This window comes from Montipora capricornis, chromosome 14, assembly GCF_036669925.1.
Source record: "Montipora capricornis isolate CH-2021 chromosome 14, ASM3666992v2, whole genome shotgun sequence".
NCBI lineage: Eukaryota > Metazoa > Cnidaria > Anthozoa > Scleractinia > Acroporidae > Montipora > Montipora capricornis.
In genome coordinates, this window is record NC_090896.1 from 3,645,810 (window position 1) to 3,658,048 (window position 12,239).

A 12,239-nucleotide genomic window follows, 5' to 3' on the forward strand; every position below is an offset into this window, starting at 1 on the left:
TTAGGTTGCTTGAGGTGCTTATGTTGCTTGAGGTGCTTAGGTTGCTTGAGGTGCTTAGGTTGCTTGAGATGCTTGAGTTGCTTGAGGTGCTTGAGGTGCTTAGGTTACTTGAGTTGCTTGAGGTGCTTAGGTTGCTTGAGGTGCTTGAGATGCTTGAGTTGCTTGAGGTGCTTGAGGTGCTTAGGTTGCTTGAGGTGCTTGAGTTGCTTGAGGTGCTTGAGGTGCTTGGGTTACTTGAGGTGCTTGAGTTGCTTGAGGTGCTTGGATCGCTTGAGGTGCTTGAAGTGCTTGAGGGGTAGATACGTTATGTATGGGGACATATATTGTACCGTGCACATAAGACGTACCTTACTTACCTTACTTAGCTTACTTAGACGCTTGGACTGCTTGAAGCGCTTGGATTCCTTCGTTTGCTTGAAGAGCTTAAATTGCTTCAGATGCTTAGGTCGCTTGAGGTGCTTGGATTGCTTGAGAGGCTTGAGCACCTTGGGTTACTTGGAAGTGCTTAGCTTACTTGAGATGCGTGGGTTGCGTAAGGTGCTTGGGTTGCTTGAGATGCTTGAGGTGCTTAGGTTGCTTGAAGTGCTTGGGTTACTTAAGGTGCTTGAGTTGCTTGAGGTGCTTGGATCACTTGAGGTGCTTGAGGTGCTTAGGTTACTTGAGGTGCTTGATGTGCTTGAGGCGATTGGGTTGCTTGAGATGCTTGGGTTGTTTGCGGTGCTTGGGTTGCTTGCGGTGCTTGGGTTGCTTAAGATACTTGGGGTGCTTGAGGTGCTTGGGTTGCCTGAGGTGCTTGGGTTGCTTGAGGTGCTTGAGGTGCTTGGGTTACTTGAAGTGCTTGAGGTGCTTCGGGTGCTTGAGGTGCTTAGGTTACTTGAGGTGCTTGAGGTGCTTGGGTTGCTTGAGGTGCTTGGGTTGCTTGAGATGCTTGGGTTGCTTGAGGTGCTTAAGGTGCTTGGGTTGCTTGAGGTGCTTGAGGTGCTTAGGTTACTTGAGGTGCTTCGGGTGCTTGAGGTACTTGGGTTGCTTGAGGTGCTTGAGGTGCTTGGATTGCTTGAGGTGCTTAGGTTGCTTGAGGTGCTTGGGTTGCTTGAGATGCTTGAGGTGCTTATGTTACTTGAGGTGCTTGAGGTGCTTGGTTGCTTGGGGTGCTTGAGGTGCTTGAGGTGCTTAGATTGCTTGAGGTGCTTGAGGTGCTTTGGTTTCTTTAGATGCTTGGGTTGCTTGAGGTGCTTAGATTGCTTGAGGTGCTTTGGTTGCTTGAGATGCTTGAGGTTCTTAAGATGCTTGGGTTGCTTGAGGTGCTTAGGTTACTTGAGGTGCTTAGGGTGCTTGAGGTGCTTGGGTTGCTTGAGGTGCTTGGGGTGCTTGAGGTGCTTGGGTTGCTTGAGGTGCTTAGATTGCTTCAGGTGCTTCGGTTGCTTGAGGCACTTGAGGTGCTTAGGTTGCTTGGGGTGCTTGAGATGCTTCGGTTGCTTGAGGCGCTTGAGGTGCTTGAGGTGCTTAGATTGCTTGAGGAGCTTTGGTTTCTTGAGGTGCTTGGGTTGCTTGGGGTGCTTGAGGTGCTTTGGTTGCTTGAGATGCTTGAGGTGCTTGAGATGCTTGGGTTGCTTGAGGGGCTTGGGTTGCTTGAGATGCTTGGGTTGCTTGAGATGCGTAGGTGCTTGGGTTTTTTGAGGTGCTTGAGGTGCTTAGATTGCTTGAGGAGCTTTGGTTTCTTGAGGTGCTTGGGTTGCTTGGGGTGCTTGAGATGCTTCGGTTGCTTGAGGCGCTTGAGGTGCTTGAGGTGCTTAGATTGCTTGAGATGCTTGAGTTGCTTGAGGTGCTTGGGTTGCTTGAGATGCTTGGGGTGCTTGAGATGCTTGGATCGCTTGAGGTGCTTGGGGTGCTTGAGATGTTTGGGGTGCTTGAGGTGCTTGAAATGCTTGAGGTGCTTGGATCGCTTGAGTTGCTTGAGGTGCTTGGGTTGCTTGAGATGCTTGGGGTGCTTGAGGTGCTTAGATTGGTTGAGGCGCTTGGGTTGCTTTAGGTGCTTCGGGTGCTTGAGGTGCTTGGGTTGCTTGAGGTGCTTGGGTTTTTTGAGATGCTTGAGGTGCTTAGGTTACTTGAGGTGCTTGAGGCGCTTGGGTTGCTTTAGGTGCCTCGGGTGCTTGAGGTGCTTGGGTTGCTTGGGTTGCTCCAGATGCTTGAGGTGCTTAGGTTACTTAGGTTACTTGAGGTGCTTGGGTTGCTTGACTCTCTTGAGGTGCTTGGGTTGTTTGGTTTGCTTGAGGTGCTAGGGTTACTTGAGGTGCTTATGTTGCTTGAGGTGCTTGAGGTACTTAGATTGCTTGAGGTGATTGGGTTGCTTGAGGTGCTCTAAACAGTGGAGTTGAATGTTCATCAAATGAAGAAAAAGTCATGATTCGAATTGCTTTTTTTCTGTAAAATAGCTGTGAAATATATAAAGGCTGAATTGTAAATTGGTTCTTATTAATACAAAAGATATCTACTCTATGATGTGATATGGTATGACTGAATTTCCCTGATGAGAAGACCGATACCTTTATATTTGCTCTTTACAACAAGTTCAAAATCCTACTATGTGTCTCATCTCCCTACTGTAATTTGGAAAAGAAATGTATTACTAGGGTAAAATTAACAACAATGTAAAAATTTATCAAGGAAAACAAGTTTGTGTTTAGTACAGATTTAACTTGAATGAGTCAACAGCTAGGTAGGTAAATGCAGATAAGAGACAAATGTGCTTAAAGATACAGATACACTTTCTACGCTCCGGGTAGTGACATATATACGTTTCAGTTGTCCCGCCCTAAAAAGGGCTTTTCATCTCCAATGTAAAAAAAAAATACACTGAGTAGGTTTACAATTAATAACAACATTTAAATTCCTTTGACTATAACAAATTAGTGAACAGTACTTTTACGCGCGCTCTGATTGGCTTCCGCCGACCGGTTATCTCAGTCGGTAGAGCACGGGATTATCGAGCGCGAAGTCGTGGGTTCGAACCTAGGCCGGACGATCTGCGCATCTCGATATACTCAGATTTCCTATGGGTGGTGCTTATTAATAGAACAATAATTTTGCGCGGTTCAAAACTACAGTATGCAAAGAAAGCAGAACTTAGCAAGTGCTCTTGGTATTCCAAAAGAGAAGTGGGGGTAACCATGCATTTTTCAGAGATAATTAAGCATCCGTTTGGAATAGAGCGCTATACATTTTTTTGTACTTTAAAGCTTTTTACAAATATTTAGTAAATAAACTCCTTCAAGCGGCTGGTATGTCGGCTGATAATGTCTGCGGCTGAGAGATTGTCCTAAAAATGAATATTTGGCCGAGAAGCAAAGCTTCCAGGGCAAATATGAAATTTTGAGGACAATCTCTCAGGCAAGGACATTATCAGCTGACATACCAGCAAGCCAGAGAGGGGTTTATTTATTTTATAACCCTCCCATAAATTTTCATATCACGCGTAAACTGCTCGTAAAAAGCCACTGTTGATGTGATGTTGATGCACGCGATTGACGATAGCAGGTACATTTAATTGGTGTAATTAACTTCATTTCCACTGTAATTGGACCAAAACCTTGATATACTATCATGTGAATAAACCCTCGCAACGCCCCTTTTATCTAACCTCGAAAACTCGGCGCTGTTTAGCTTATACTCGTTCGTTCAACTTTTGTTGACTTTTTTGAACTTTCCGGAAAAGCATTTCCCACCAGTTTTTTAATGTCAATATCACCAGACTCTACGGAAAGGGTTTGTTTTTTTCCCTGTAAAATAATGAAGACGAGCCGGTGAAACTTTTTTCGCGCTGGCTTTGTTTCTTTTCGAAGAAAAGCTGGCGGGGGTTATTGCGTGATAACTGTCCGGCGATTTACACCACGTGATGTAAAATAGCCAATTAAATCGCGCGAAAATTAATGGGTTGGTTATAATGATGATTAATTATCTTCGAAAAATGCGTAGTTACCCCCAAATTGCTTTTTGGATTTCAATAACACTTGTCAAGATCTGCTTTTTCCGCATATTCAGTAAACCGCGCAAAAATACCTTTGAATTAGTTGGCACCGTCCTTAATTAAATGAGGAGATAAACCGTAGGTTTCTTCTTTCAACCCTTGTTCGTAATTACTTCGTGGGACGTTAAAGAACCCACACACTGTTCGCGAGGAGTAGGGAACGTAGATCCTGGCGTTGTGATCCGGCCTTAACTCATAGACCCTATGCAAAAATGGCCGCCTTTAAATTATTCTTTTGTTCATATTCAAAATAGCCCAACTAACCTCGTTCGGGATAAAAAATCCTTTAGAATTTTTGTCTCAAAAACGAGGTTAGTTGGGCTATTTTGAATATGAACAAAAGAATAATTTAAAGGCAGCCATTTTTGCATAGGGAGGGGTTTAGGGGGTTGGGTTTAGGGTTAGGGTTTAGGGTTAGGGTTAGGGGGAGAATTCCAAGTAAGACTGACTGGTATTATTTTCGTTCTGTACACAGCTTTGCCTGATGAAGCATTGGTCGAGGTGTTTAAAAACTTCTGCCATAGAGAAATTCTTAAAACATATATTGTTCCTGGTCTCAAGAAGGTCGAGGCATATTGTAAACGATAATAACATTCTGTGGAGTTGCCTCCTTCTTGATGAGTGGCATATAGATATTTAAGTGAAGAACACTTTATTAACATCATGTCACACTCCCAGTGGGTTCAGGTCCTTTTCGCTCATGAAAAGGATCAAGACCTGCACCAGATCGATGATGTCTGAAGATCGCATTTCAGATCTCGCTGTCATTGCTATGCATTACCCTGAGAGATTCGAGGTAGACGAGATATGCGAGGCCTTTGTAAAAGTTCATCCTAGAAGACTCTTTCAGGATACGTTGTTTGATTAACGCGGAGATATGTAGAGAAACGACAAATAACTATGGTTGATACTGCTATCCTTTTTATTTTTGGGTTTCTGGCTGAGAAATAAAATAAACTCCAGATTTTATAGCATGCCTTCACAACGCTTTTCAAGTCTCAGGAATGCTGGAAATGGCGTTTTAGAGGGAAAAATCGGAAACGTTTTTTTTGGGGGGGAGGGGGGGGGGGCATGGCTCTGGTCCCCCTTAAGAGATCGCGCCAGAGGAACGGGGCCATCACTCGCCTTCCACACCATTGGTGATGAAGGTTACGTCAATAGTCTACAGCTCCCCCCCCAACCCCCCTTTCAGAAATTTCTGGATCTGCCCCTGGGTTGGGTGGGTAAATGCTAGGAGAGATTAGCTGCCTATTCTTTAAAATCCGAGGGTAAATAAAGCCGTGAAGAGCTCCCAAAGAATAGCAAACTGAATACCTGATGACTGGATATTTGCCGGTCTTTTTCATGACCTTTTGTTACATATTAAAAATGTATCCTCGTTTCACTCTCATTTTTCGTTCTAAACAATACCGGAGGTTACTAAGCAAAAATAGACTGAGACAATAATCCCTAATCAATGATTGCTAATAGTGAAGCTTTTAATTATAAGCTACGCAAATATTCATGTCTTTGAACTGAAACTATTGTCATCCGAAAGGGCGTTAATGCTCACTGGTGATCTGGTCACATTGGTTACTGGGTTTAAAAACCGGAACAAGTACATTTATTGTACAAGTTGAGGTGTGTTGTTTGCTACAAAATTGATTAAATTATACTAATGCAGATGCTACAACTACTTGTTAATGATTTCCTTGTAAGGCACATCCAACGAAAGATTAAAAACCAGTTCGGTGACCTTGGTATGAGTTAAAGTTTTACATGAAATTTCGGAAGACGAAAATGAGATCCTTGCTTTCGTTTTTTTCCGCGAAAGCTACTTGTCCTCATATTTTGCGGAGAAAAATACAGCAGCACTACTGACCTTTCTCAGAGAGACGGAAAAATCAGATTAAGAATTCAACGCATGCATGCGTGAGATTCTTTGCATTTAAGTTCTCAGTCTGTCCTGTTACTAAACGTTTCAGCTAAATTTGTAACCTGAAGTGAGTTACTACTCAGTCCTCCCTTTTCCAATGATAATTCCAGTGGCTGTCCCTGATATTCGTCTGTATTGCGCTGCAGCCGTTGGCCATGTAGCGCGTAACAAACTAAGAAGCACTGAAGTTTTCGTGGTGTCCGAAGTTCTTCTTCCCGACCGAAACGATTATCAATTTTTGGCGGGGTTTCTGGGAGTTGAAATTGGAGTGCCGGTAGTAATTTTGTCATACACAACATAGACAAATATGGCAAAGTGGGGGAGCCCCTGGAGCCCTGTATTGAGCACACCCTACTTAGTCTTCACGTTCCTTTTCAACAAAGTGACTTACAAGAGCATACATTTGACATTGTTGCTGTCAAACCCTAAACACAACTGAAAAAGAACTTGCACTTGTATTTCAGCCTATTTTCATCTAAAAATTGGACCTTGTATTAAAAAATATTCGAAGTCTTACAAGTAAAATATCAAAACCGATTATTGCAAAGTGTGATGCTCGTTCAAATGTTTCACCTTTGCCGCTACTTGCGCTGTTGACTTAGCAGAAATTGCAAGTGACATGGAATTTACAATTTCAGATTCCGCAACGTAATTGTACAAAACTTTTAGATTGGTCGAATTTGTGGAAATGACATTATCCAGGAGCACATCACGGCAAACAATCAAACATAGTGTTTCTAGATTTCTCCATGGCCCCAAATCAACCGGCACCTCATTTGATTCCATAAAGTTTTTTCCTCGTTTCCGTTTATATGGAGAAACTAGTTCTCGCTTTCGCTTTTGCTTTCCCTTGGTGTTCGGTGTTGCTGAGCAAGGGCGAGCACCAGCGGTGTTACCACAGTTGAAACAGGAACATGATTCTGTGCAGCCCGTACCATTGGCAACGCACGGACACCTTGACTTTCGTTTGCCGTCTTTGCATGAGACAATGTTCGCTGTCGGATCTTGATCACTTCGGGATTTCCGTCCGCTGCCACATCTGCATCCTTTAACCACAGAATGATCGCTTTTTTTATTAGGTTTGCAATCATTGATGTTGTATTGATTCTTGCAATTATGGCATCGACATTTCCGTGAACAGGGCAGTTTTTTTTGCCAGCAAGAACATTTCGAGGACACGCATGAACTTGTATAGTCGTTTTTGGTGTTCTTACCGCATGTACAAAAGACGCCATTAAGGGAACCTTCATGACTCTGATCTGTACCTTGATTTCCTAAACGAAACAACATTGTTTAGAAAACGAAATAGTGTTGAAGGATAGTTTTTGGGTCAACGTTATCGAAAAATTCTTAAACTTACGAGTGGTTAGTCTGGGCGTTTGCGAAAGAACCAAAAGAATTCTACAGAGTTACTTTAATAAAGCAATGTGTTACTCGGTCAAACGTCGATTATCCGGACATTTCAATTGCCCAGACTGGTTTGCTCAAATTCGTACTTTCATAAGTACGTTCCATGAGTCAGACTCTCGAATATCCGGACTTTTTTCAGGTCTCTCAACAAGTGCGGATAATCGACGTTTTTGACGGTAGCAACAAGTGATAACTTGCGTGTGGCATGGTCACATACATTTGCGAAACTTTCGTGGCATTGTAGTGCCCAGGTCCAGAGTGATCATACGCAACATATATTGGTTTGTCTGTTGCGAAAACGTCAGGTAGAAATGGAATGGTTGGCAGGTTTGGAAGAGCTGTTACAATAATTATTGGGATCCTTAAGAGTTTGGCTGTTGCCCTTGCACGAAGGTCACCCACTTCGCTGGCAAAGAAGCCACTCTGACTGAATTTGGAGACCATCTCCAGATTGTTGATCCCTGCTGTCATCCAACTTTCATAATCACCGATGTGTTCAGTGACTTCATTGACGAAAAGCTGCCTCAGTTTTGCTGTGTTTTCTTCTTCGTTCTTTCCAAACCCAAGTGATAAACAATGTTGTTCCAGTTGCTCCTTGTTCCCTGTTAAATATTTAGGCAGATGTCTGACTACTGCTCTAAAATAACAGTTACCGTCCTCTGCGACCTTGTCCAATTCCAGGTTAATGACAGATAGGTTTCTTTTTAAGTTTTCTGCAGGTTGGGAGGTCATTTCAATACCCATGGTATTGAGTTCACTTTCATCCTCTATAAAGCTAGATGTCTTCACACCTGTCGACCACAGCAACGACACCATATCTACAGTTTTGGTTTTACATTGTGCACCAAAGGTAGATAAAAAATCTTGAAGGTGTAGAATGCGTCGTATTATGTATTCCAAGAGGGTAATTGTCTTAAGTTCCTCTACTTTTTTTCCACTAAATACGACCTTGACGCTGAAATCGAGCTACCTTTGATATCGCTTGATAAAATTTTGTTTTTGGTTTGTTTCATATGTGGCTGTGCAGTAGACACGTGATCCTAATGACAGGAATGAACGCTCTCGATTGGCACGACAGGTTTTACTCTTTTGCTCTGCAAATGAGACAACTTTCTTTTACAGTTCCAAGCATATAACACACATGTCATAACTGCTATTGCCAGCTCAGGGCCAATTTTGGAGACACCACAAAGCAGAGATCTGTTAAAATGCCTATGAAGCCTCTCGTTCTTTTCCGTTCCACATCCTATAGGTATGTCCGACAGACACCCCTTTCTTATATGTTTGCGTAAAAGCTCTGCTTGATGTAGAGTGTCCTTATTTAAGTTTTTCTTCCACACAAAGAGTAACCTTTCCAGATTAGCCTCTACGTCTTCAGGACTAGCCGTCGCCATTTTTCTTTCATCGCCGAGGACTCCATCTTTGTGAAAAATTAGAGATAGTTCATTTGAAAACTTTGCATTAATACCTTTTCCTTTTGGGATTGTTTGTTCAATTCGGAGGCATGCGTGGAACAGATCCAATAGAACTTTCACACCTGGAAAAATCTGTTCGTAAAATTGTCTTACATGACAGCAATCGTCCACTAAAATCATTTCCAGAGTGATACCTGCTTCATCTAGCCTGCATTTCAAGTCTTTTAACATGCCAGAAATTTCTGAAAAGGAAGTTGATTTCGTGAAGGCCCAGGTCATAACCTCCCCATTCTCATTTAGGGCTAGAAACACATTTTCAAATTGCCGAACAAACTTGCAATCGTCTTCACGAGTAACACCAACATGCTTACTTATTTTAAATGTGTGATCACAAGATAAAATTTTTCCGACGTGTTTACACATGTTGTTTTCATATAGATCCCTTGTCAGCTGAAATTGTAACAGAAAAAGTTCCATCAGTTTATCATTTCCTGGATATGCGCAAAATATGTTACTTTCAAAACCCTTTCCCAAGTCATCACTCTCTGGATTGTTTCGCATAAATTCTCTGAAGTTCATTGATGCTATGCCCTCCGACAATTCCATAAAATTTTGTCCTTGGTAAATCGAAGTAATAATATAGTCGTACAAGCGCGTGGTGAACGCACACCGTTGTTGCATTATGATGGGGAACATTTTATCAATAGTGGGTGACAAAAGCCCCAAAATTTCATTACATGCCGATAGATATCGGTGGCCAGCTTTCTCGTGTTCGGGTAATCGGTAGCTGCACTCGTAGAAAGCTTGCACCAGTACGAGATTTCCATGCAAATCATAGACGAGCCGCGGATTTCGGGGATCTGTACGAATACCTTGAAGTACATCTGTCCATCTTCCCACTCTTAACGGACAATTGTGAACTGGGCAATTGATTGTTAAGTCATAGTGCCTTATAGGACACCATATAAATATCTTTGGAATAAGCTGGGCGTCTGAATGTCGAGTTTCAATTGTTCGATCGTAGCGCCCGTCCTCTGGGTTGGACTCGAATTCCTGCAGAATTTGTCTCAGTAAAGCTTCTTCTTCCTTTCCAAGGCGAATGCAGTGAGTAAAGGACTGAAGAAGAATATAGTAAACCAAAAGGAAAGCTAATTTGTTTCGAGCACTCATTGTTCACACATATGATCATTTGTCACTTATGGGCAACTTAACAATCTATTTATAAACAACAGGAATCAAACTGATACTGTCAACCCTTGTCATAAAAGTGATATAAATCTGAACCAACTCATTCAGACAGGATAATTCCCGACGAAATACAACTGTAGAACGATCTTGTACTGCCGTTCGCATCATACCATCCAAGGGTATTTGTTTCTCAAAAGACACAGATCCGCTTATTTTGCAAGAAAAAAAAAATGAACGTCTTTAAAAAGGACAGGAAATGTAATGACTTGAAACGACTCCGCTTACAAAGCAACTGTGGCACCCAACATTTGCTTTTTTTTTCCTTTCTGATAGGATTAAATAATGACGTTTGACACTCGAGTATTCTACTGAAATAGGTAAAATTGTCAGTTTATGAAATAGACGTTTAGGTTAGCCGTTAACTATCACCATGTTAGTATCACCCAACTAGTGGACTAATGCAAATCCTGCATTTTGATTGGATACGCTACTAGATGACTATTAGCAATAGTCCTCGAGTATCGAAAAGCGTAACGCTTTCTTTCGTTTTATCCCGGCCAAATAAATATTTGTTCAACTTGCATTCGCTAACTTTATTGTTGCCTTTTCTGTCCGACTAGTTGGGTGGTACTAAAACAATTGGACCCTTCGCCCTCAAGGGCCACGGATCAATAGCCCATTCGGTTGCGCCTCATGGGCTATTGACCCGTAGCCCTTGCGGGCTACTGGTCTAATTGTTAACTATCACAGAGCTTACAAAAGGACATTTCGCGTTCGATTTCCTTCGTTATATGGAAATAATACAATTTTAGATTTTTAGGGCTCCCGGGCACACTGCCAACAGAGTTGGCAGAGGAGGGTCTCCCTCTACAAACTCTGGTACCAGCCTGCCTCAATGTCTCGGTATTTTTTGAAACACAAGCAAGCCAATCCGCAAACAAAGTCAACTAAATGCAAACGTTTCTTCTTCCGGTGAGATTTTTGGGACGCAATGAAGCCTTATGTCTATGGCCATTGTTTAGCCCGAGTAGCTGCCCGCCTGATTTATTTGGCAGCGTTTTCCGCACAAAATACAGAATTAGGTGTTCCTTTTTAAACCCAGAAATGCAATTAAGTAGCGATGTGTTCACGATAAGAAAGACGGACTGCTGCTGTTTATAAAAAACTAATTACTGATAACATCGCCGTAATGGTGATGAGACGTTTAAAGGTAACAGCCCGATTTACTTTCTTCCAGAAACACGTGGGAAACACATTTTTCTGGTCTTAGGCATGGGTCGCACTTGGCAAATCTTTGCCGGAATTTGTTTACTTTGCGGTGGAAATCTGTCATCGCGGGCCTTTGCCTAATGCGACCCCAAATTTTTTTGCTTCGGCAAAAACTTTGCGAATCGGCAAAACATCAAATACGCCGTAGTGCTTGGGTGGGGCAGGCAGATTATCGCAAAGTCGAGCCAAACAATGAGAATCACGGCGGTAACTGTCAACGCTTGTCAGTAAACATGCAATAAAATTAATGGGTCCCTGAATCGCGATTGCTGTCGTGCCAAACGTTAAAAAAATGCATCACGGTGATACTTCTCCTTTTTATTCAGTCAAATCACGAGCACCTTTCTGTCTTTCGTATGATGTATGAAAGGTTAAAACTGTTTTGACTGCCGCTATGATGATTGGGAGAAATCGACATCAGCGAAGATTACTTCGAGCACCACATGCCCGCCACATGCCTGGTCAGTTCCTCGACCAATTGAGTCGTGGGTTGACCTACACTACTACGATCCAACGATACCTCAATAATTTTTTCGTCAGCGGCTTCGTGTGACGAGAAATGTTTAACCAGATTTAACATGTTAAACCACCGTTTGTTTCCCTTTCTCAGCTCACTGCTCTCTCCCGATAACACATGAATAAACGTGTGTCTGGTTTATCAAAGTGTCATAACTGACATATTTTTTCACCTAGTGCGACCCTGATAGTTGAATCCAAACGTTTGCTTTCCCGTTCGGTTTCAAATTTTCTGTTTTTTTTTTGCCCAAGTGCGTAGTTGTCATGTCTCGATTGAGTCAACCACTAATAAGTTACTTCCCAATTAAAGAATGGGAACTTCGTTAAACTTGAAAAAAAAAGTGAGAGACGACAATCGTGGTGGATAAGGTTTTACTCCTTTTGCTTCATTTCTTTGAAGTACATGTTTCGGGCCGCATCATATAATTCAGGCGCTGATTCAGCAAAAACGCTTTCCCAATCTGGAAAAGATCGACCCGATTCACGGGCGACCAATTCCGTT

The 12,239-nt window shown here is 42.4% G+C and overlaps 1 protein-coding gene across 1 annotated transcript in view; it reads right to left on the bottom strand.

The window, feature by feature from the left end:
- Positions 1-8,389: 8,389 nt before the first annotated feature.
- LOC138033258 (uncharacterized) overlaps positions 8,390-12,239 on the bottom strand; it is a 6,188-nt gene continuing 2,338 nt past the window's right edge. Inside the window, exon 2 of the mRNA XM_068881026.1 lies at positions 8,390-9,880. Coding sequence (XP_068737127.1) covers positions 8,390-9,880 — 1,491 coding nt within the window. The remainder of the gene's footprint in view (positions 9,881-12,239) is intronic.